A 26,555-nucleotide genomic window follows, 5' to 3' on the forward strand; every position below is an offset into this window, starting at 1 on the left:
TGCCACAAACAAATAAAGTAAAAAAAAAAAGATTTAACTAAAACATATCAGTTAAGAGACTTCTCTTACCATTGGTGTCTTTCTGACAGCAGAATGGTAGATTCAATTTTCCCTCCTGTCCAGCAGCCCCCTCGAACATACCCCAAATCTGTTCCAAAGGAGCAGATCTGGAGCAGATTTGGGGTGTATGCAAGGAGCTGCTCTCTGACAATCTTGCTCAAACTGAGAAGGCTGTCATGGCTAGACCTATTAAAACACCTTGCTCAAGCCTCTTGTGAACACTGTCACGAAGCTGCTCCTAACTTTTGTACATCCTTAGCTTGGGATTTTTTGCCTATAAGAACCAGCCTAGAATAAAGTTAGACCTGAGTGCTAGGGAAGCACATAAACTCAAAGAGAAATCAACATCTAAAAAACCCAATTACAACCATGGGCACTTCACTTCTGCTCTTTACGCTACTACGAAACCAGAGAGCACACATGACCCTGAGTGTCTGATTCTATTCCAAGCCACCCTGAAGATATGATCCATCTTTGTTCTGTCTCTGTTTAACTAGAATCTAAATCCGGATTGGGCAAAACACAACCTGCATGCACCCTTGCCTTGTTTAGTTCCCTTGTTACTGAATTTGCTGCAATGATGGTGGATCAGCAGCAAACCAATTGATGGTTTGTACTGAATTTTGGTGGCAAACCACTGACAGCTTTGCTGTTACTGCCAAAATTCAGGAGTGACTACAACTGTAGTGGGGGTGGGTGGCTCTCAGGGGAGGGGGTTGAAACTGGCCTCTCAAATCCCACCCCTGATCTTAATGAACCTGTGGCTACTGTAATGGGCCTAAGGAGGATGCATCAAAACACATCTAGTAGTAATGATCTTTTCATGATTAGTATACTAACGCCAATGGCTACAAGGCAAGAGCAATGATAATACTAGTGGTACTGAACTGATGTTGCTAGTTCTGCAATTTGTATAGATCTCTCCCTCTCTCTTTTTCTCTATCTCCACAGTGTAAAGAATAAAAATTTCTGGGCTTGGCACTATTTCTTCCAACATTCTCTTTCAATCTGATTTACTGAAACAGAATTTTGAAAATATATGGATGTCTACTTTATTTACATGATTATCCCACTTCCTGAATTTTGGATTGTCTCATCCTAGAACATGAGGTTTTTTTTTTAAAGCACCCATACACAACTTGCTTTTTCACTTTATGATTCTAGGAGAGAGGGGGAGGCAGGCAGGGACAACACCAGCTGACTATATTTGTTTTATAAATGTATCATTTTTAATGCATTTACTGCATACATTAAGTATGAGTGGGACATAAATCTCCTAAATAAAAAAATAAAAAAATATGTTTACTGTCATATCATTTATTGTTTCCACACCCTGTGAGGTGTTCATATACTCATTTTCAGTATATTTTACAGATGGAAACTTAAGACAGAATGCAATTTTTCCCCAAGACCACCCAGTTTTTTCATAGCTCTGCAGTTATTTCTTTATAGGTCTCCTACTCAAAACATTATCCAACCGCCAACACTGGTTCTATGTAAACAACTTGAGAAATTTCTTCTGTAACTGCTACTGTTTTTCACAAACAAGAGTAAAAATAAAATTGGGATTTATTGATTTTTTTGAGCGGTGGAGGGATAACTAACCACAAATTGTGTTAAATTATGGAGAAACTGAGGCGTGTCATTACCTCATTATTATGTTGTTTAATTTAATTTATTTATTTAATAGATTTAATATACCATTGTCCTTATTAAAAAATATCTCTAAGCATTTTAGAAGAAACTAAAAACACTGAAATACATCATGATATTCATAATACTAAAACATTTATATAAAACATTAATAATAACTTAAGAGGGCATTCTGAGCAGTGGCCTCACACCTGTGGAACAAAATCACATTGGAGGCCCGCTATGCACCATCCTTGCAGGCTTTTAAGAAGGCCTTAAAAATGTTTTATTTGACCATGGCCTTCTCATAAATGAATACTGTTTTGCTGCTACTGCCGTTGTTGTTCTTGATATTTTATTCTTAGTTTTTACTGTTAGCTTTTATTGTTTTTATCTGATACTTTACTGTCTATGCTTTTATTGCTTTTAATGTTTATACTTTTATTATTATTATTATTTATTTATATAGCATCATCAATGTACATGGTGCTGTACAGAGTAAAACAGTAAATAGCAAGACTCTGCCGCATAGGCTTACAATCTAATAAAATCATAGTAAAACAATAAGGAGGGGAAGAGAATGCCAACAGGCACAGGGTAGGGTAAGCAGGCACAGGGTAGGGTAAAACTAACAGTATAAAGTCTGCACAACATCGTAAGCTGCCTTGGGAGGGCTTCCACCCTGAAAGGCAGCTAAGAAATGTTTTAAATAAATAAATAAATTTTAAACCACTACAACACATAATTCAGCTGATTGCATGGCTATCAGAATTTGGAAGGAAAACCAAAGATAAGAGTATGGTTTCTATATATTTGGTGAATTCCCTATATATAATTTTGCAAATTAAAAGAAAAAATATTTGTCAAAATCTGCAAAGACTACCTGGGGAAAAAAAAACCAGTCTGCAGAGCGGGTTATTTAACCCATCATGGCTTATTGTTTTGTGTGGTGGTCACAGTGAAAACAGTGATAGTCAATGGTGGGGTAATAATCAACTCGACAGTTGTTTATCTAGGGGATGCTCCCCACACATGGTATGGACTAGGATCAGTGTTGAGTTGACTATTAGTCTATGCTGAATTGACTCACTCCTCCCCCGCCCTCTCTCCCCTCCCACTAGTATCCCATCAGCCATGGCTGCCGAAAATCTATCCTGCCAGCTGGACTAGAGGGGTAGCCACTGCTTTGACCGCTCTTGCCTTGTGACTCTGTGACTGAAAAAATAACCAACAGTAGCCTCCACACAACATGATAATGAATGGTGGCTCAAATAGGCAACTCTGCGCATTATTGGTTATTCACGTTAGTTGTTTCAGCCAAATAAACAATCGTTGGTTAAAAAACTTCCTCCACACAACATGATAACCCATGGTGGGTTAAATAACCAACTGTCGACTATTTGAACCGCCACTGGTTATCGTGCTATCTGAACCCAGTCATTGGGTTATTTTGGCTGGCTACAAAGCTGTGTGGCAAGAACAATCAAAATAGCTGCCGCTTTGCTGTTCGCTAGCTTACTGATTAGGAACACATTAACGGGACCAAGTCAGCAATACAGAGGAGGCAGGCGATGAGGTTTGGTCCTGATCCTGCAAACCCCCAAGGTGTTATAGGCATCTCCCCCTTTTTAGGCCACTCGGGATTTTCACTGTTATCAAAGTTAGGGCGCTGCGATTTCATAGTGCATTAGGTGCCTCCTTAATAGAGGAGATATAGTATGAGGTTTGGTCCCGATGTTGCAAACCCCAAGGTTTTCTAGCCACTTCCCCCTTTGTGGGGCATGTGTGGTTTTTCACTCCTCTGGAATGAATGCACAAGTATTTGATGGTGGATCAGGTGCCGCCTGGCTAGGAGAGGTTGTGTGTGGAGTGTGGTCCCAATACTGCAAAACCCCGAGGTTTTCTAGCTATTCCCCCTTTTGGGGGCACTTTGGATTTTCTCTCCTTGGTGAGTTATTGTGCAGGGGTTTGATGGTGAATTGGGTGCTTCCTGTCTGGGAGAGGCTGTGTATGAAGTTTTGTCCTGATCCTGTAAACAGCACCACTACTTGGAAGGGAGGACTGCAGCAGGATAGTGGGGTGAGTCATACTACACACAGTAGCTTATTAAACTACTCACAGTAGTTTATTTGTCTGGTCATGTGGGGCTTAACAGTAGCTTATTTTCAAAATAAGCTATTCTGAGTAGCTTAATAATCCATCATGCTTTAAAGTAACGTCTGAATGTAGCTGAAGGTGGCAGGGAAGGGAAGGCAGAACAGAGGGAAATTGCCTCTTCTCGGCTTTAGATAGATCACTGTTCCCTGGGACAGTATTGAAAGAACAATGCAATCCAATCCTTTGCATATTTACTCAGAAATAAGCCACATGAGGCTTGTCGTTAATAAAGCTTCCAATAAGTATGCATAGGATTGCCTCCCTAGTGTGATGTATTCCAGTAACCTGTCAATCAACCAACAGTTTCACTAGCTGTAATGGCGGCATCTCACCTAAAGCCTGCTGTAACCCCTCAAGGTTTTCTAGCCACTTCCCCGCCTTTGCAAACTCCCAAGGTTTAACAGGCCGAGCTGTGAGTTACTTTGCTCTTACTTTGCAATAAGCAACCACAAATTGTGCTACGTTCAAACTGCACTTATCTGAATTAGCCCAGATTACCCTAAATTTGTTCAAATGAAGGGAAGTGATTTACTGGGCAGCATGTTACATCACAGCTGACCATGTTATGATGCAACAACGGCTGCCAAGTCATGCTGGCAGAGAACTTAGAAAAGTCACCTACCTGTAGTTGTACTTTTATATTCAAAATACTTGACTGTACATAACAAACTCAATTTGTTAAAATAAAGAAAGAGGGGGAGTCGTTCCATCCTTTTTGTTTTTGGAATAGAACCAGGTTGTATTGCTCTTGGTAGCCTAAAGAAGGATCATAGGAGCATGCGGAACCACCAAGAGTAACTGTGCATGGGTACAGACTAGTGTCAAATGATCCTTGAGGTAACCTGGTCTCAAGTTGTTTATAGCTTTATGTGCCAATAACAAATCTTGGACTTAGCCTGGTAGCAGATGGGCAGCCAGTGCTGTTCTTTCTGCAATGGTATTACATGCTGTTGAAAAGATGCTCCAATCAGCACCTGCAAAGCTGCATTCTGAACCAGAAGTAGCTCCTGAAAAAAATCCTAACAGACAGAAGAGGGCAACCAGGATGATCAGGGGTCTGGAAACAAAGCCCTATGAAGAGAGACTGAAAGAACTGGGCATGTTTAGCCTGGAGAAGAGAAGATTGAGGGGAGACATGATAACACTCTTCAAATACTTAAAAGGTTGTCACACAGAGGAGGGCCAGGATCTCTTCTCGATCCTCCCAGAGTGCAGGACACGGAATAACGGGCTCAAGTTAAAGGAAGCCAGATTCCGGCTGGACATCAGGAAAAACTTCCTGACTGTTAGAGCAGTGCGACGGTGGAATCAGTTACCTAGGGAGGTTGTGGGCTCTCCCACACTAGAGGCCTTCAAGAGGCAGCTGGACAACCATTTGTCAGGGATGCTTTAGGGTGAATTTCTGCATTGAGCAGGGGGTTGGACTAGATGGCCTTGTAGGCCCCTTCCAACTCTGCTATTCTATGATTCTATGACCCAACATGGAACGCATTACAGAAGCCCAATCCTGAGGTTACCAATGCCTGGACTATTGTGGTCAAACTATCCTGGTCCAGGAATGGCTGCATGCCTTCAAATGCCAATTGCTGGGGAACAGCAGCAGGAAAACACCATTGCCCTCATGTCCTGCTTGTAGGCTTTCCCATGGCATCTGGCAGGCCACTTTGGGAAACAGAATTTTGGAACTAGATTTGAACTGATCGTGGAGAGCTCTAATACTCTTGCATACAAAGATGGGATAATAGAAGAGATGCACACAAGAGGCAGAGCTAAGAGCCGATTCCACACTCCTTTGAGGACTTGAACCCCACCTCAGCTATAGCCCTGGCTGGCCCCGGAAGACACAAACATTATCTTGTTTAAAGGGTCATAGACAACATCTGCTTCAACATGTTTTAAGATCAGAGAGAGGGGGGAGAAGACGAGGGAGGGAGAGAGAGAGAGAGAAGTTTCACTTTTCCCAAAATCAATTCAAGTAGCAAAGTTGCATGCACTCCACGCAGCAGCTGCTTATGTCGCATCTGGCTTTGGTTTGAAAGAAGTCCTGGTAAACACAGACATTTACCAAAACACTTAAAAGAAGCTTATCCAACATTTTGTACAAATTGCTGTTTTCTTTAGCGCAGACTCAAAGCCTGAATCTATATTTACACTAAAATCCCAATGGTCAGTGGAATTTTCCACAAAAATTTCTGATATTTCATAGGCCAAAACCTAGGTACTTTTAGGCACTAGCATATCACAGTTGGTAAAACAGTCAATAGTGAAAAGTTTATCCTTGGATTCATTACAGAGTAAATAGGGCAAACATAAAGTGGCAAGTAACATTTTTGGAAAGTCAAAAAACTAAAATACAGTTATTCCTTGAGTATGAACAGGCAGCCACCCAGAATTTAGACAGCTAACAACCCAATATTGCTACAAGAATCAACATAAAACTACCACAATTTGTTACAGAGGAACACAGGCCATTGCCTTATACTGAGTCAGGCCATTGGTCCATTTAGCCCACTGACACTGACTGACAGCAGCTCTCCAGGACTTCAGGCAGGATTCTTCTCAAGCCCTATCTGGAGTGCAGGGAATTTAATCTGGTACCTTCTGCATGCAAAGCATGTGCCCTACACCACTGAGCTACGTCCCCTCCCGCTGGGAATATAAAATATACACCTCTAGAGTCAGAGCTACTTCCCAAAAGGCCCTCCTAAAAAAAGAAAAACATTTGCCAGTGTTCTAAAAGTCTCAAGGGAGCTTTCCTCAACAAAGGGTGCCGCCACTACAAAGGCCTGCAGTTTGTTGTTATCCTTATCCTTCCGAAGGACCAAGTGTGTGAGGCAAGGCCTCCCCTGATGATCTTAATGATACAGGGGAATGGACCCTTCAGTGCCATTTTTTAAATATGTTTGCCACCAAAAGACCACATACCAAAGTTAGACCCTTGCTTCATCTAACCTAGTGGGTATTTTAGGTAGAATATGGAAGAAAACTAATGCAAACTCAAGAGCACTAGTACAGCATGACCTATTGGCTCCCCTTATCAAAAGGGCAGGCTGCCATGGTCTGCAACAGCTGCAGCCTTGAAGAGTCTTCAAGGGGAGCTTCCTAAAACACGTAGCATAGCCTTCCTTTTCTTCATAGCTTGTTGAAACAAACAATTCATAGCCCAATCTACTTTAAAAAAAATCTTTTGCACTTCAAAGAACAGAAAAATAAGCCACATACTGTAACATTTGGTTAGAGATAACGACTTCCCTGTCCCCTGCCCCCAAATCTTTACCACTGAAACAACTGACTTTTGTTGCAACAAATTTTATTGGCAGCTGGCCTGTACTTTTCTCAAGCACAAATAACAGTGTTCTTTGAGTAGGACAACTGTCAAGCAAAGATTGCCAAAAAAGGAGGACGATAATCCAAGAAAAGTGTCACACAAAACCTTCTTTCAGTTAATTTAACAGTATTTCAGACACAAGGACAGCTTAAAGATATTTAAGTCGACTGTACTGTAACAGAACATAGTCCTGAAGTTACACACACTAGGGAAACTTGCAGCTTTAAAAGCTGGCCTGAACAGCTTTAAGCTTAATGAAATACAACCTCCAATTTTAGTTTGGGAGAAGGTTATAATAAGGATAAACTTTGTATTGAAACAATCTTTAATATGGAAGGATAGAATCATAGAATAGCAGAGTTGGAAAGGGCCTACAAGGCCATCGAGTCCAACCCCCTGCTCAATGCAGGAATCCACCCTAAAGCATCCCTGACAGATGGTTGTCCAGCTGCCTCTTGAAGGCCTCTAGTGTGGGAGAGCCCACAACCTCCCTAGGTAGCTGATTCCATTGTCATACTGCTCTAACAGTCAGGAAGTTTTTCCTGATGTCCAGCTGGAATCTGGCTTCCTTTAACTTGAGTCCATTATTCCGTGTCCTCTTAAACTACCCACTGGTTTCTTGGAAACTAACACGTGGTCAGCGCATATGGATTTTCAAAGCCCTTAAGACAGCTAAAAGACTTATATTATCACGCTGGAAGGATGAATTCTCGCCTCCAATAATGCAATGGACTGAGGACTTAACAATGCTCTCAACATTAGGTGTAACTTGCAACTGGATATGGATATGGATATTTGGTCTGCTTTTCTTGAAACCTATGCATAAATCTCTACCCAACCTTTTTATTATTATTATTATTATTATTATTAATAATAATAATAATAATAATGGTATGTCTAATGAGAAATGCAGATATTCCTGTACATGTAATGTATTTTCTTTCTGTTTTCACAATTTTTTGTTCTGTTTTGTTGACATCCACAATAAAAAGGGGGGAAATGTAAAAATAATCATAAAAAAATCAGTTTCAAGAACACTCTCTCGAGAGCCAGCCAGCACTTGATTCCTACTTCAGATGAAAACAAGAGTGATTCAGAACTTTGCAAAAGCATTGGGGTACAATTTGTACTAGTAACATCTCAATTTTACTGTGGTGAAGTACTCAACAATTTTGGCATAAATATGATTTTCCATATTCTTCTTTAGTACGCATAAATCAATTAACATAAACACACACAAATGGAACACATTAAAATTCATTAAGCAGACTCTTAAAAATGAAACCCCTTTGATATGCAGAAATATTTACAATGAGTTTGTAAGTATATAGCTGATGGGGCAGTAGTTTCCAGGGATCAATGTAACAAAACCGGCAGACTAAATAACTCCTATGCTTATTCTACATTTATTTATTGGCAAGCCACATACTGAAAATGCTGTACCAAAATGAAGCTATGCATGTACAGAGTTTACAATGGACAGTAAGCGGGGATCAAAAATGACTACGTAAGTAGTAGGACAGGACAGTGATACCCTGAAATTACAATCCAATGCAACATTACGTTCACTTAAGTCTGCAAATTTCAGTGAGCTATAGACTGTAACAATGGGTAATCATAATCATAATGGGCTTACTTCTGAGTGAATCATCTTGAGATTGCACTGCAAGTCAATGATGCATTGTGGAGAGAATATATGAATCATTTGTCAAAACCAGAACCTTTCTTAAAGATACTACAAAAAAAGCTAGTCTAAGAGAATGCACTACATAATTGTAAGCAATAACTGCACCTTGAATTTATATAAAAATGTGCATTTTTATTTAATTTATTTATATACTATCCTTTTTAAGCTCAATGTAGCTTGCATCACAATAGAAAACTATAAAACTATAATAAAACAAGTAAAGAAGAAAGCCGCCATAAACATACAAACAAACATACAAAGGATAGCCCCTTCTCAATTCAGCATCGAAAAGCCACCCAGAAAAAGCAAGGCTTGAGGCCCCTGTGGAAAGCCTTAAAGAAGTATTAATTCTATCCTACAGAGGAAAGACATTGTTGTTGATAACTTTACCTCACACATAATGGCCAAACATGTTAAACTACGGTTAGGCCACTAACTCTTTTGCAGCAAATGAGGGTAAGCAGAGCAGGGCTCGATCAGAGAATGTTAACATCTGTTATCTTTCTTACCAGGAGAGACTGCTTCTAAGATGTGCTACAGGTTTGATGGACCAGTTGAATAGATTTTCAACTCCCTGTATCCATGGGAAGTCAAGTGGTGGACCTTACAGTTGCTCACAGTTTCTAGACACTGGTTTAGGCTGTTCATGGAGAGGTTTAGATTAAAATATAATCCCATCCCTTTTATTTGGATAAATTTCAGTTGTTGCAGCTGGAGGATGTGGACAAGATGTTTGGAGAGATTTGGACTACCTTCTGTTTGCTAGACCCTGGTCTATCACTGATTGGGACAATCAGTGAGGTTTGAACTAATCGAGATTCTCCTTTTTTTCACCTCAGAACTTGGTTCATGTTGTTCCCATTCCTGAAGGTGAGCTTTTTTTCTTTTCAGACTGAAAAAGTATGTATTTTGGAGCGCATTTTTTAAAGTACACACCCAAAACGTGCCCTTGCCCTCCATAGAATAAAGTATGAAAGTGAACACCCTTTTAAAAAAGGAGGGGTTCTTAAAAAAAATGAACACTTTTAAAACGTGACTGCAAGTTCAGGCAAAGGAGGGCTGCCCAGCTGGGCCCTAGGAGGTGGTTCATATATTTCACTGCAACCACTCATAAAGAAATCCTCCTTGGACCCCAATGACTGTGCTAGCTGGCAGCTAGTTGTGAACCTCTCCTTTGGGGGAAGGTGCTTGAACAGGTGGCAGTGATTCAGCTCCAGCCATTTTGGGATGATACTCATTATCCATTATCCATGAGTGGTTCCCGAGTCCGGGAGACAGGCTCATTGCCTGTTCTGGATGGGGTTGCTCTGCCTCTGAAAGAACAGGTTCATAGTTTGGGGGTACTCTTAGACCCATTTATGTCACTGGAGGCTCAAGTAGCCGCCACGGCTCGGAGTGCCTTTTACCATCTTTGGTTGGTTCGCCAACTACGGCCTCTCCTGGACAGGGATAGCTTGACCACGGTGGTACAGGCATTGGTAACCTCAAGATTGGATTACTGCAACATGCTCTACATGGGGCTGCCCTTGAAGCTGCTCCGGAAGCTGGAGCTAGTGCAGAATGCTGCAGCTGGGCTGTTGTCTGGAGCTGCCCCTTTCCAGCATGTAACTCCTCTGCTGAGGGAACTGCACTGGCTGCCTATTCGCTACCGGGCCAGGTTTAAGGTTCTTGTACTTGTGTACAAAGCCCTAAACAACTTGGGACCAGGATACCTGAGAGAGCCCCTTCTCCCTTACCAACCTGCCCGGTCACTGAGGTCATCCGAGGGCCTGCTCCTGGTGGTTCCACCTAGATCCATCCTCCGATTGGAATCCACCAGGGGAAGAGCCTTCAGTGTGGTGGCACCCCTCCTGTGGAATTCCCTGCCTCTGGAGGTCAGGCAGGCTCCAACCTTGTACTCCTTTCGGTGCCTCCTGAAAACATCTTTATTCCAAGAAGACTTTCTTTAACATGCTGCCTTGGATTTCTGTGTTGTTGTTGTTTTGCTTCTTTTTAAATTTTGTTTTAACTGTTTTATTCTGTTTTTATTTTCATTTTACCCTGTACACCACTCCAAAAAATTTTCAATGAGGAGCGGTATATAAATATTCTAAATAAATAAATAAATAAATAAATAATCCATTTTAATCTGGCTTCTATCCTGGGTTGCCCTGATCTCTGAAAAAGCGTTGGTTGCCCTGATAGTGGAAAAAAGGGAAGGGAAGGGTGGACGTCATAAAAGGTTTTCTAATTTTACCCAGAATTTTTTTTTTTAGATACTATCTCTTGTTCATTTGGTTAAATGCTCAGTGTTTAAGAGATAGCCACATAATAAAGCAATGAGACATCCTAAGAACAGTACGTGCCAGAATGGCCTTGTGCTGGCTCTCTCTTACAAAACCTCCTATTGTTGTCAGAGTGCTGGGCTGTGGGAGGGCAGGAGGGGGAAATTCGAATTCACAAAGCAAAGAACTTATACTTAAAGTAGTCTGCACTGTGAGCTGAGTCAATACACTGAACTGTTGTACAAAGAAGCATTTTGATTTTCAACCCTATGACAACATTTTTAGGCTGGATCAGATTTCTATTTGAGTATTTAGAAATTATGCAACATACCAGCATTTGAGGAATTTTCTTTCCAATAAAGTATGCACGCTACTTGCAATATAGAAAGCATATTGTGCAAGCGCCGATAAACAGACACTTCTTGCAATATAAAAAAGATATTGTGCAAGTGGCTGAGCACTAATGTATCATAAATGAATTTATACAAACAATTTGGTTTCAAATTAAAAAGATACCCTTCAGAAACACTATTGGAGATGGCAAGCTGTTATAGTAAGAGGTAGTTGCAATTCAGTCAAAACATCTTTACATATTTTTTATAAATTGCAAAAGATCTATATTAAAAATCTACTAAAATAGTCATCTGGGGGGGAGGGCGGAATCAAGAAACTTAACAGAGCAATCCTATGGTCCTGGAAAGCAGTCCCAGGAGCCATAGGATATGGTGGATCCACCCTGCATCCTCCACAAGGCCATAGGCAGAACTATAATCATGGGGGGGTGGTACTAGTGGGGATTTCCATCCACCCTTCCCAGCTACTGTGGAAAGCTCTATGGCAGCTCCTCTTCCGAGACTGAGGACAGAGAGAGAGAGAGAGAGAGAGAGCAAGCATGATTGGGATGGGGAGATGAGAGGCTGAGGAGCTGCTGGAACCAAAGGCCTCTCAGGCCCTGCCCGTGGGAACATAACCCAGTTGGATTTAGAGGCTTGTCTAGCAAAGACAGGCCTTTTGGAGGATGTGGATGCAAAAATCACCCCCCACCCCCGGTCCTCCTGCCCTGCCGGTAACAGCCCAGCAGGGCATAGGATATTTGGAAACTTCTGTTCTCAGAAGCCTTCATCTAATTGACAGCAGTCCCATAGGATTATGCTCTTAAAACATGATGCTTGTTTTAGGTAAATGCTTGTGAATTCTCTTTGACTTGAAAAGCTAAGATTGACAACGACATTGTGATATTACTTACACACACACACACACACACACACACACACACACACATATATCCACTTGTGGCAATGGTTATGTATTTATGTTATATCTCTATGTTTATGGTGAGTATTTCTGTGGTGAGAGAGAGATGGGTGATAGCAAGAATGGTGGATCTGCATATGCGTAATGACTGGCTGAATGAGTGAAGGGAGGTGAAGTGTAAGTGCTATATAAACTGTGTGAGTCAGACAGGGACTAGGAATTCATGTTTATTTATTTGTAGTATTTACATATTAAAATCCCTCAGTGGTTCACAATATTAAAATGCACTTAGATATAATATGAGGTATATGATTATAGTTAGGATTTGTGATGGGACAGGGATATGATTTGAGATAGTGTTTAGATCAGAGAGTAAGGGATTTGATAAAAGACATAGAGATTTATTTGAAGGTCTGTGATTTGTGATGAGAGAACATATCGTGATAGAACCATTAAGAGTTTCTTCTTTATTATTCAACAGCTTGTTACTGTAATTAATACAGATCTTTGTTTATAAAATCCTATGCTTTCTGCTTTTGTCTACATAAGAGGGAGGCAATAAAGGGTACAAGGTTATAGGTAAAAAAAGGTTGGCCCTGAGCTTAAAGGTCCTGGTGGCAGTGAAACCCAGTGTGTGTGAGAGGTGGTACCTGGGGTGAAAAAGGCCTTAGAGAAGGGGAATTCTCAATGGGATGAGAATTGCAGGAACGCCACAGTGACCAAACTGGTCTGGATCAAATATACATAAAATATAACATCACTTTCCAAGAAAGAGAATACAGACATACAGTATACCTGCAGAGATGTTGAAACCTGGCAAAAGCAAAGCAACGTGTCAAATAGGTTTACTTTATTCAGAAGCTACGATTTTAGAAAAACTTACTAAATATCTCTCCTCTTGCCTCATGCTTGGAGTGCGGATCATATGGTTCTGCTCCCCTCTCCAGTCTCCAAAACGACGAAAAAAGTAGTTGGATAAAAAGCGGTTGATGGGATCTCTAATAATATTGATGTATACAGGTTGGTCTCCTCCAAACCTGACAAACAGAAATAAAGAAAAATCAGAAGATTGCAGAGACTTCAATTTTTTTAAAATCCATTGTCTAAAGAGATAAGTTGCTTTTATTAAAAAGGAAAGAAAATTAACTCTGCAATATTATTTCTGAAGCTTAGTGGTTAAAGCCTTTATATATTTGAAGGTGTTTAAAGCAGGAATTAAATATTAGGCATATTAGTATTAGAAAAGAATACTGTAACAAACTCAATTTATTCTACAGAGGATTACTGGAGAATATGTTACTGAAGACAAGACATAGCTGTGAGTTTGAGCTTAATAAAGTATGTAACTAATATCCATGTTTTTACCAGTGTAACCAACACTGCAGAACAAAATAGTGACCATATATCACTCTTGCATAGGGCTCTCAGCGGTTTTATATCCAGACAGATTTTGAACCAGGTTCTACTTATCTTCAATAGTCCTTCATCTAGTATTCCTAAACTATCTACTGTCAAAATTGAGTTTCAAACAATAAATCTCTGCAACAACAACAACAATTATTTAAGGCCAGTGTTTTTCATGTGTTGGAAGAGCAAATATATACAGTACCTTTCAATTTATGAGTTCATGTTGGAGAAGAACACTGAATTGTTAACAAGAAGAATTTTTAGCATTCTTTCTCTCAAAAAGCCTATCCTGACCACATGCAGCAGGATAAAATATAAGAAAGCCTGGCCAAGTGGCAAAGCAATAATAAAAACTCAGACCAGAGACATCCTGTTCAACATGAAAATAAATAACATATCACACTGATTTCCAAGTTCAACGTAATAGCCACATCTGTGATCCTAAGCACAATTATTCTTATGAAAGTTCCATTGAACTGTCAAGCAATCACTGAGGCTCAAAGAGCATGACTAGCCTGCAGAAATGAATGAGCTATCAGCATTTCCACATATGCAAAAGCTTGCAATTGTTTGTTAGGGGGTGATAATGGGGAGAATGCATGACAACAGCTTGATACAAATGTAAAAATAGGAACGTTTTGAGCTTAAACCCATTTAGTCCCATTGCCATCAATAAAATAAATGTTTTAAATCTAATGACTCCATCTTAGCTGTGCCTAAGTCCAGAATCCAGAAACCTATATAGCCTTGCTTATAAATCTACAGTTATCTACAAATTCTGACCTTAGAACATTTAAGTTTTAACCTTTCACAGAAGCAGCCTATCTGGTGAATTTGAAAATATGTGCTTCTTTCTTTCTCAAATAAGTAGAACTGCAAAGAGAGTGAGAGATGGAAAAAGACAGCATCTTAACACAAATGGACAGGATTCCTTTAATACAAATGATACCAATAGGTTTCATGAGGAAGACCAGAAGTATTAGGCAGATTCTAAATCTCATAGTGAGGTTAATGTTTTAATCCTATCTACTCTTACCTGGAATTAAGTGCTATTGAAGTTAATGGAATTTAGAAGTAAACATACATAGGGTCCATAATGTTCCTTTCCCATGAAATCTAAGAATACCAGACTTTCCCCAGATTACGCCCAATGCCTTCAAGGTAAGTACCACATTAATTAAGTTGACCAAATAGAATACAAACATCACTAAAACAAATTTGAAAAATTACATACAAAATTTCACAATCTGAAATATTACTTTATTCCCTGATCAGAGTGCTATGGACCTCTTTCAAACTTTAATTCCTTGGCATTCATACTGATTTTTCGTTTTTCCAATAGCAGGCTTGAAATATTATAAACTCATCTTATGTGATCATTCGAACTCTTCAGGACTAGAACAACAAATTCTGTGCAAAAGAGCAGCTGCCCAACAAAACGTATCCTAAAGCTTCCAACAACTCAAGTGTTCCAAAATACCAACAATGCTAAGATCAGCAAAGCAAAATTGTTATTTTAAACCAAAGGATGGAGGTGGGATTAAACCATGTAGGTCACCTGCACAGGCCATGTGCATCTTTCATAGCCACCCAAGATCCTAGCTTTCTGTTTTGTTTTGTTTTACTTTATGTCTCTTAAGGCTGTGCAATTAAGTTTGCATCTGCTATTGCAAAAGGTAGCTGGTATATTTCTCCATGCCAAACAAGTGACCCACCCGTGACCTATTTGCAGAAATTGTAATCTCTACATATGTAAAGGATATGGCTCAAATCCATCAGAAGACTATCATACTAGGCGGGCAGCCTTAATTTCTCCTTTAGCATTTATGGAGTACCAAAACCAAACCTTGCCACCCCAAGGCCAGCATAGAGAACCCCATATATTCAGAAGGAATGCTCCCCCCATTTCATTTTTCTGATCGATATTCTGTCCATCAAGACAGCTCAAGGCTGGATCCAGCATAGTGTTATCCCATTTTATGCTCACAAAAACCTTGTAAGGAAGGTTAGACAGAGAGCACAACCAGTGGTGCCACTATGGCCAAACTAGTGGGCACAGGACTGTGGTCCTGCAGCACTTAGGGTCTTCAGATGAAATTGCCCCACCCGTGGCACTCTGCTACCCAGCACTGGTGCTATCCCCCCTCCACCAGTGCTCACCTCTTGGTGCTCCACTTGCTCTCCCCAGCTCCAGAGCTCCACTTGCTTTCTCCCCAGCCAGCAGCACCTCTTTTCTCTGTCTTTCTTTCAACTTTTAAAAAAGGTCAGGCATGCTGAGAAGTAAGTTGCAGTTGCACCTGGCAGCTTCATTTCTCCAGATAGCCTCTAGATGACTACATGGGACCAGAGAAATCACCGTGTTGGACATGACTGCAGCTTATTCTTCAGTAAGCCCGGCTTGTTTTAAAGTTATAAAGGAAGAAAAGTTGCTGCTGCCTGATAAGGTATGGGAACAAAAAGAGCAAAGAGAAAGAGCAGTCAGGTGGGAGAGGCCCCCCCTCAACCCTGGCAGCACCACTGAGTACAACATTCCCAAGACAGAAGACGTTATAACTATATCCATCACTAATCGGGGTTGGATAGGCTGTCTTGTCCCCTACTAGAAATAGGGTTTCACTCTAAAATTTTCTCTTTCTGCTTTCCTGAGGTCCAGGTCTACCACTTCCACTTCCACCATAAATTGCCAGGCTAGGTTCCTCATATAATTGGTGAGGCAATGCTGCAGCATATTTGGGCCTGCAGAATCACTGACATTTTGGGGCCAAATGGCAGGGATGAACTCTCTTCATTGAAAGTGCCTGGGTTGACACAATAGAACATATGTCAGGTTCATCCAAACAGGAGTAAGAGAAAGGCCTACTGTGAGGCATGCAGGGCAAGAACCTTTAGGGTAGTAACTTGGTGATTCAGGTAGTCAATCCTGAAATGAAGGGACAACAAAATGTACACTTTGAGCTGAGCTCTCTTCTGTCCTCCATCTCTCCTACCCCCCATCTTTTTTTAAAAAAATAAAAAATACAAGCCAACCTCACAGCTGCCACATGCCTGCTTAAGTCAACAGTCTGTGGGACCATTATCCCCAGGGTTCTGATGAGGCCACATCACCCTGGCAGGATCCACTGGCACTGACATCTGCCCTGGATCTGCAAGTCAACATTTTAATTTCACCACAACTCTATGTTTGAAACAGTGTGGGAAATTCAAAATGGCAAGTTGTAGCTACCCGTTTTTGGCAGCAGGTAAATCCAATCGATGTTGAAGATGGCCCAGAAAGGGCACTTTGATAGGGGCTCCTTCAAAACTGGAGCTGGTCTTGATGAGAGGAGATTCCGTCCAAGTCTCAGCCCCAGAAATGTTTCCAAAGTTTTTTTACTGGCCTCTAGTCTTCAAGAAAAGATATAACTTATCTTCTTAAAAATAAAGTGCTATGTTTACAACTATGAGAATAATCAGACGAGCATTTTATAACCTCCTCGTTACTGGCCATTCACGGATATTCATAGGTCCTTTTGATGCCGCCATCTACCTCCTACGTGTCTCCTGTTCCTTCTGCTCTTTTTTCCATCACAAAATAAGACCCGGAAAATCCGATTTTTTTTTATTGTAACGATACCTGCTGCCATCTCCTGCTGTGGGCAGGAGAAGCAGTGCAATAAAAATGCCCACTGAATGGGGCACGTGGTCGTTGCTTGCTTCCTCTTTTTCCCCATGTGAAGAAAGAGGAAGCTGTTCGTCCCTATTGTGGGACAGAAGCAGGAGGCAAAACAACGGTAGGGAAATTAGATTTCCCCCCCTTTCTGGTGAGGCTCTATGACTTACAGCCATGTAGTAACACAACCTTAAGTGTAATAGAAGCAGTTTGTGTAAAAAAAATCAAACTGTATTGATCACTTGTAAATTTGTTTTACTTAAAAGGAGAACTCTTTATTTTAAGAAGGCTTTAGCATTAGTTCAAAATTGCCCAGGTGTGACAAGTTATCATTGGAAAGCAAATCTACAGTGCAAACCAAGATTTCGTATTTATTTGAATGGAAGCACTGTTGAAATTTAGCCACAATATCCAAATTACAGCACCAATTAAATGGGTGAAGAGGAACACGCTGATGGTTGGTTTGCATCTTCTGCCAAACCACTAAGCAAAGTGTATTTTCTTCTAGGGAAGTCAAAAGCTAGTGGGAGCCAACTAACCCAATTCATGATAATTTTGTATGCAAATTCAGGAATTGAGGTTTAAAACAACAAATTTACAGTCCTCTAATGCACTGAAGAACCTCTGCAGAACGTAAAAAGAAACAAGTTTTTGCTGCCAAACAAGTTCTTTAAAAGTAAGACAAAATTGGCACTCTAGTATATTTAACAGAATGTATTTCAAATGCTTTAATATCATCTTACAAAACCCCTAAAAAAATACCAGGTTATAAACTATTAAAAACACTCACTTGGTTAAGAGATAATTGGAAACCATGGTTTTCTATGCATACAAGCTTGTACACTCCCACTACTCTTGTGGTGCTGCAGGAGGAGACTGAAAACATCTGTTTCCAATTTTAAACTAACCATATTCCCCATGACATCTGAACTTGGGGAACTGTAGTTTCTTTAAACTACAGTTAGTGAAAACAAACAAGGATCTGAAATAAAAGTTTGATCCCACCTTGTTCTCGCTAAGCAGGATGTTTTTAAAATCACAATTTCCTGAATTTAGATGTCACAGGGAACTGTGGTTAATTTAAAATTGAAGCAGGTGCTTTCAATTTCTCCCTGCAGTGCATTAGAGGACAAGAGAGGAGCGTGCAAGCCTGAGGTTTGGGCAAGCTTGTTCACAAAACAGGAAACTGCAGCTTGCCATTATGCCTAAACTGAGCCACGGAACACTACCTATTGCTTTTTAAAAGTTTAGCAGAAGTTTTTTTTCTTTGCCTGACCAAAGATCAATGGTGCTAATAGCATGATTACTAGAAAGCATTGTAAAGCAAACTAAATTGAGTTACAAGGGGTAAGTGATGTAAATGACATGTGGCCACTGCTCTTTCCGCTTTCCCTGTAGAGATCAACAGGGAAGGGCTTGCTCCGAGTCACTGACAGAGATTAGGGCTGTTGAGTTATTGGAGAAATTAATTTTACAGCTACAGTTTATTGAAATAAGTTTGTGATGTAAGTTCAATAAAGAGATCTGGGTAAAGTCAGGCATTCTAAGTGTGGTGGAAGTGGTCTGAACATACATTTGCTGCCCCAACACGAATACAGTAAAAGTATGTTCAAAACACTTCCAACATGCTTAGAATGTCTGATCACCTTCTCTTGACCTTTAGGGAAAAAGGCTAAGACTTACCCGTTTGCTAAAGCTTTCAGAGTTTAACTGTTGTTTTTATTATTTTAGCTGCTATCACCCTTTAAAATATTTCTGTTGTATTTCATTATATTATGGAAGTAGTGGCTTTAAGCCATCTGGATGCAAAGGGAGGCAGGATTTTTTTTTAAGTAGAGAGGTAAGCCCTCTTCTGACCTTCAGTACACACATTCACTGAATGCCTGTAGGAGGGAAGAGAAATGGTGCCTGCTGCCCTCTCCTCTCCCCATTTTCAACCTCTATACATTCAGCAGGACATGTGACGGCGGTCTACTTGTCTGGGATCTTCCATGAGACTGGGAAATCAGTGTTATCAGGGTCCCAATCGCAAACTGAGCTATAGTCTTGGAGCTATTACTACAGGACCTGCAACAACACTGAATTCATAAACCAAGCCAAAACAACATTTAGATGAATTCCACCATTATTCAATATTTTGATTAAGAAAAATATATAATTTAAGTTATCATCTAGAAACTATTTGAGATTTACAGCATTAGCTATATAGGATATAACTGTACAGTAAACATCTAGTTTTTGGCAAAATATCACTGCTCCCAACCCAATGGGGTGGAGCATTCTGTCTGCAGTGGCATAACAAAGACACGCCCTGAAGAATTATAATTCTGCATTCCAACAGATTGTTGATCTGCTCAGAAAAAATGCTTACTGCATATTTTTTCCTACTGACATTTGCTAAAACAGGGCAGCTTCATAAAGAGCTTTGGTTGTTGTTTTTACTGGTACTAAGAACTCTAAGAAATTCATATTTGCTCATTGGACTTGCCAGGATCAGGCCTATTCTCCCTAGTGTAGGGGAAGGGATTTCAGTGTGGAGGTCAATCAGACCCAGAAGAAGAAGCAGAACCAGAAATTTACCAGACGACACAGGAAGCAGGAGAGGAGATATTCCAAGATTCTTCAGGAATCAAGGATGAATCTTCCTAGGCGCTCATCGGTGAGAATGGAGACAGCTCAGAGACCATTTTCCTCCTGCCCTTGGGAACTCAGCCTCTTTTGGAGTGGGAGGGGACATTGGAGTTGACAGATCCCAGAGTCTGCAGCAGAGTCAAGTGGGCAGAGTTGAGAGCAGGTGAGAGGCAGTCCCTTAGGGTAGCTACTCTCCAGAGGCTTCTCGAAAAACACCCTCCCTGAGGTAAGGTGGCTATTGGACTGCAGGAAAACTGTCCATTTTAGCTGAAAGGCAACTGTCTAGCTTTGTTAGTCCAATTAAGCTTAGAGGAGAGCCCCTAGCATTCACACTCCCTTTAGGTGTGAAAAGGTTTTATTTGTAGATTACACAGCACTCCTCTTTTTTGTCTTACATCTCGGCAGGAAGGCTTGGAATGACAACAGGACTATCCCGTCATGAAGTAACACAGTAACTACTCACTTTGTTCATACTGAACAACGTGATTTGGTACTGACTGCTATACTCAGAGGCGACCCACTGGTGGGGGCAAAAAGGGTGAGTACTACCTAAAGTTTTACACCTCCTTTCTTGTCCACAAAACACTCCAGTCCACAAAACAGTCCAGACTTTAAAAATGCCATGTGATTGCAGCAGTGGCAGCCCAACCCAACATGTCACCGGTAGAATGCTCTGAGCATCTGTGATACCATATTTCTTCGATTCTAAGACGCACTTTTTCCCCAATATAAACATCTCTAAAAACGGGCTGCGTCTTAGAATTGATGGTGTCTTAGAATCGCCTGCAAAGTGCGCTGTTATCCCTCCACCCTGCTCACGATGCCCAGGCGTCTCAAGGGCTTGTTGAGCACCTAAGCGGCCCTGCACTCACCATGTAGGCTGGGGAATGTGCTTGGCCTGATTAGGGGCCTCAGCGACGATCCGCGGCTGCCCTGGGGCTATTTGTGCTCCCCTGAGCTAACCGGGCTCACACACACACCAACGGAGCTCTGAGCCCTAAGCAGGCCCCGCCCACCGCACCACGAGCACAGCTGGCCGGGTTGGGCCTAGTGGTCATGGCTATGCGGCTCCAGCCGGGTCGGGCCTGGTGCGCGCCTTGCCTTGCACATGGGGCCGGGGCAGATGGGCGGGCGCCGCAGGGCTCGCGGAGTGTTGTGCGAGTGCGGCTGCTGGTTCTGTGCAGTGGAGGCGCAGCAGCGCTGGCTGGGAAGACAGAGGCAACGCCCGGGAGGTGAGTTGCTGGGCAGGGGTGCGGGTGGGACGTGCTCCGGGACTTGCAGCTGCGCCGTTCTCACGCAACGTGTGTGGGAGAGGAGCCCAGGGTGCCGCTTGGCCAGGGGCGGCAGTGCACGTGCGGCCAGCTCCTTCGTGCCTCAGGAAATTTCCACAGCCCATCTAGCCATGCCTGGAAGAGGCCCCTCAGCACTGGCAGCTGGAGCTGGCCCAAAGGTGGGCGCCTCGCGAACGACCCCCTCCCACTCCCTGCAAGAAGTGGTGGCAGCTGGTAAAGCCTCCGGGCTCTTGCACGTGCTCCCCAGTCGGCTCCCAACCCCGGCAGGTACCCTCCGCCCAGCAGGGCCTACCCCACCAGGCAACATGGGCCTGCGACATTAGGTGTTAGTGCCTCGTTTTTGGCTTACTTGTAACCTGTCCCAGCCCTGTGGCGCCAAAACCATTGGCCCAATCAGAATTGGCCACATCTCTTCCCTTATCTGCCTGCAATCCGCTCCACATGCATGGCAGAATACTTTTTCCCCATATAAACATCTCTAAAATGGGGTGCGTCTTAGAATCGATGGCGTCTTAGAATCGAAGAAATACGGTAGCTGCCAATACTCAAAACATTCCCCCTGGGTCCTAGCACCTACTGTGTTTATACGTGTGTTTCCAAATGGGCAGCATGCAGGCACTCATTGCTATTTGTTAGGCAAATGCCTTTTGAGCAGCGCTCCCACAAAAACCAGAGTGCTCCCTGGCTGTCAGCCAGAGAGCAAAATCTGATTGGCTGTCCCCTACCTTCCTAAAAGTTGATGGCTGCTGGGGCAACCAAGGCAATCATACACTAAGGAAAACAAAAGAAAGGAAAACTTTTCGGGTACGCTCAATGGAACAGGAAAATTGGTTGCCGTTTCCTCTTCTGTTAACACAGATAGCGAATACTTAGTTGGAATGAGGTGCAGAAAAGCAGCAAATGCATGTTCACTCTCGAGTAAAATACTTTCTTTTTTGTCCAGGAGATGCAGTGTGTGTGTGTGTGTGTGTGATGAGAGAAGTAGAAGTAGCCAGCAAGTAAGGGTTTTTCTAACTGGGGGCAGTGGTATTTTTTTGCTTCTCAATTTAGTTGTGGGGAGGTCTTGAACTAATTTTCATTTCCAGAGTATCAGTGTGGGGATAAAGACCAAGACGTTCCAGAGCTTAGCTGAGTTGCAGAGAGGTCCTGCTCTGTAAACATTTTGGTGTGCTGGACTTAAACCTTCCCATCCAGCTTGCTACAATGGGTATAAGAATGAATCAGCTTGGGGGGGGGGGAGTTCTGCACAAGGGTGTGAATGTATGAAAGGTGTGTGGGTGTGTGAATGAAAGGGAATCCAACAAGCTGGACATGGAGGGCAGCAATCTCTAATTTCCTCATTTCTAGGTTGCTGTGTTTCTATGCTGCATGGTGAGGACAGCAGCCTCCTTCAGTCATGTAGCATAGAAGGCCACTGGTTCAGACAGGGAGAAAGAGAGCAAACAGCCCCTTTCCCTCCTGTCTAGATCACAGTATTTCTGTGAATGGGAAAGGAGGGGGCTTTTTCTCATCACACAGCACAGAAGCCCAGCCAACTGGACATGGAGAAAGAGGTTGCTTTCTTTCTCTATGTTCAGAGTACTTGGTTTCTGTGTTGTGCTGTGGGGAATGGAGGTCCCTTCCCACCGCACAAGCCAAATGTGTTTGTGTGTGCATGCATGAAAAAGCATGAAAATAAGGGAGAGTATAAATGTATGAGTGAGTAACTGAATCGTGTATTGTGCGGACTTCTGGTGCTTGTGTTGTAGGCTTTCAATTCATGGTGCATATCAATTCCTTGCATATCAATTTATGGGGTGGGGATTTTCATAGTTTTAAAAATCAGTTTATGAGGTGGCAATATTGGCTGTATTACTGTACTTCAATGGTAGAGCCTTCCCCTCAGTATCAGAGATCTTACTTTGCATGTACAAAGTTCTTGGTTCAACCTCTGGAATCACCAGTGATTCACTATTTACATCTCTCCATTGGAAGAATTTACTATTTATTCCTACTCTTTGCTTTCTGTTCTTTAAACAGTAACAGATCTATAAGAAGGCCTCTCCTCTTATTTCATGAATGCTAACTTTGCTCAGGAGTCTTTGAGACAAAGGACTTTGTCAAGAGCCATTTGGAAGTACAAGTACAAAATGCCACTGGATCACCCCTGTATACATGTTTATTGACACTCTCAAGGAACTCCAAAAGGTTAATGAGAGAGAACTTACCTTTACGAAAGCTGTGTTGATTCTTTTTCAGCAGGGCTTGTCCTTCTATATGCTAACTAATTTTATTTTTAATACTGCTTTCAAACAATTTTCCTGGAACAAATGTTAAACTAACTAGTCTGTAATTTCCTGGATCCCCCTGGATACTTTTTTTAAAAATTGGTGTTACTTTGGCCATTTTCCATTCTTCTGGTACAAAAGCTGATCTCAGGGGCATGTTGCATATTGGGCCTAGTGATTTATTAACTATCAGTTTGTCAATAAGATTGAGATTTTCATCTTTTCTCACAACTATTTGCCTCATTTCCTCAGACTCCATTCATGAAAACAACAGTTCAAGCACAAGTATCTGTCCTGTATCTTCTGCAGTGAAGACTGATAAGAATTCATTCACCTGAAATCTCCTTATCCCCCTTTAACTTATCCTTTAACTCCATTGTCATCCAATGGTCCAAATACCTCCCTAGTTGGTTTCCTGCTTCTGATATACAGTATTTAAAGAATTCTTTACTGTTGGCCTTGAAGTTGTTAGCGATATGCTCCTCAAAATGCTTCTTCCTTTTTTCCTCTCTTATTGTCTGCTTGCATTGCTTTTGTGTAAGCTTGTGCTGCCTTTTGTTTTCCACATTTGGGCAAGACTTCCATTTTCTGAAGGAAGCTTTCTTTTCTCTAATATCTTTCTTGACACTGATCGTTAACCATGCCGGCATAGATAGGTGTGTGTGTGAGAGGGAGAAAGAGAGGGAAATCTTACCATAAAGTTCATCAGAACTATCCTAGAATCTGTCATCCTTGCCTCACCACCTTGGCAGGGCCCACCACTGATACCAGCCCCACCCCCATCCTTTAATTTTTTCCAGGTTCAGTACCTCAAGCAGCACTAAGTATCTGGGTTAGCTCCATTTTAATTTCCCACAATGCCCCAATGTAGCATCACTCCAGGGCATTGTGGAAAATGCTGTTTGGAACACTTCTGGCAGATGTGTCCTTCATGGTCTACAAGTATTTAAGTGGATCCCCAAAGGGCTCTTTGCCAAAGGCCACCTGTTCCCCTGCCACTTTCCTAAAACCGTTTGTATAAATGTTAATAAATTTGTGACCTAGCTTCTCTGATGGCAGAAACAGTACCTCTTCTATCCCAACCATACGTTAACTATGTACTTAATGATCTAGTAGGCTTGGCACTCGGGTAAGTTCTAAAAAGAACTTTATAGTATTTAGCGTCAGTTGAACTAAGTTGTGGAACACAAAAGGATATCTAAATCTTTGACTGGTGAATACAAAACGTGATGTGCAAGATTAGCTGATGGTGGAAAGGACAACTGCAACACAAGGCAATTCTGGCTGTAGTATATAGTCAGTGGCAAGCCTCCCACTGGCATCAAGGAGAATAGAATTTAATTTACAGTTAGTAATGAGCTCAGGAGTGCTCAACATCTTTCCAGGGTATACATCACTTCATCATGACACATGCAGATTGTATTGTAGGCACCTCCACCCTTTCCCTGTTTACATTTGCATAACATGGTAACTAAAGCAATTGCTTAAGCTGGAAAGAATTTATTGTATTACTTACCCTCCCCCCAAGGTATCAAACATTGTTTAATAAAATTTAAGCAGCTGGATGAAATAGAGAGCTAGAATGTAGTGTCCTACCATCTTTCTAATGTTTAATCATACATAAGCTTTACCCCAATTACATACACCATGACATTTGATGCTTTAGTCAGATACAGGCCCATAATCAAGAAAAGGAATATGGAGGAGGTTAAATGCCTGACTTAAACTTTTCCTGTTCTATAAAAATATTTCCTTGTTTCATAATCTGAATTTTGCTTATTTGAGTCCAAGTCTTACTCAGACTTTCAACTATATGCTGAGGGATTATATTTGCTGAGAATTGAAAACGATAGAAATCTCCGAGATTGGGAAAAAACACCCTTTCCAGTAATAGTTACTGTAAGATTTTAAACATATTTTGGTTGTTTAATGTTATCCCTCCCAGTTCAACTTCAAATATTTAAGGAAATATCTTCCGTTACAGCTATTGCTAGAGGTCTTAAAAGGCAAAAAGTACTAATGTCCAAATGCCCATCTTCTTACCCTTTCATACTAACAGCAGGGGTGCTTCTAAGTTATGAATGAAGAAAACAGGTTATCTCAGAGTTACCAATAGCATCTCTAGTTACAACAATTCTACTACTGTTAATTGGAAGGGTTATAGTGGAGGTCAGAATGCAATTGTCATATCTGGGAATTTACCATTCAGAAATAAAACACAACACTTCTTTCACCTGATGAGTTTGGTTCTCCACTAATCTAAATACTTTCCTTACTAGTTATTTTTGCATATCTTTTCTTGCTTAACTCCCCACAGTTCAAACATAAGTTGTAAGCTCCATAGGAAAGGGATCTTTTTAGTTTACATTTTTCTGTAATGTGTTATCTACAATGACAGCTATATTAATTATTAAGCTCTAATATGGACAATTTTGGGGGTTCTGTTAATTTTGTATGAATCCTGATTTTTCCAAAAACTAAAAAGTCTATCCAAAGAAACTTGCAGTCCTAAAGCTCAAATGGATGAAAAGTCAAAGAACAATAAGAAATGCTGGAACGACAAAATGTTATTCCAAAATGAACTTTTGAGCTGCTTCTGAGTTGGAAAAACAAAGACATTAAACAACTGAAATGAAAAAGTAACAATGACTCTTGTTTGAAAGGCTGTATAGTTATAGGCTCTATCAGTTGTAACAAAAATTAGAATTTGATACAAGTAGCTATGGAGAAAGGATCAAATACTGTTTAAGCCCGCAAAGTTTGTTTTTTTGAGGTAATTTGAAGTAGCTGACAGTGGGAAGAATTCATATGAAAGTAAAGGAACCCTTTACTCCAGGGCAATGATCTGAAGGGACATGAGCAACTTTGCTGAACCTAAGCAAGTTTGGGTCAGGTCAATGACAAGATAATCTACGTACACATCGTAA

The 26,555-nt window shown here is 41.3% G+C and overlaps 1 protein-coding gene across 1 annotated transcript in view; it reads right to left on the bottom strand.

Annotated features, from left to right (window-relative positions):
- The window catches only part of UST (uronyl 2-sulfotransferase), a 114,667-nt gene that overhangs the window by 35,648 nt on the left and 52,464 nt on the right, over positions 1–26,555 (bottom strand). Inside the window, exon 5 of the mRNA XM_063124554.1 lies at positions 13,266–13,419. Coding sequence (XP_062980624.1) covers positions 13,266–13,419 — 154 coding nt within the window. The remainder of the gene's footprint in view (positions 1–13,265; positions 13,420–26,555) is intronic.

The sequence above is a fragment of the Elgaria multicarinata genome, chromosome 4, assembly GCF_023053635.1.
Source record: "Elgaria multicarinata webbii isolate HBS135686 ecotype San Diego chromosome 4, rElgMul1.1.pri, whole genome shotgun sequence".
Lineage (NCBI taxonomy): Eukaryota > Metazoa > Chordata > Lepidosauria > Squamata > Anguidae > Elgaria > Elgaria multicarinata.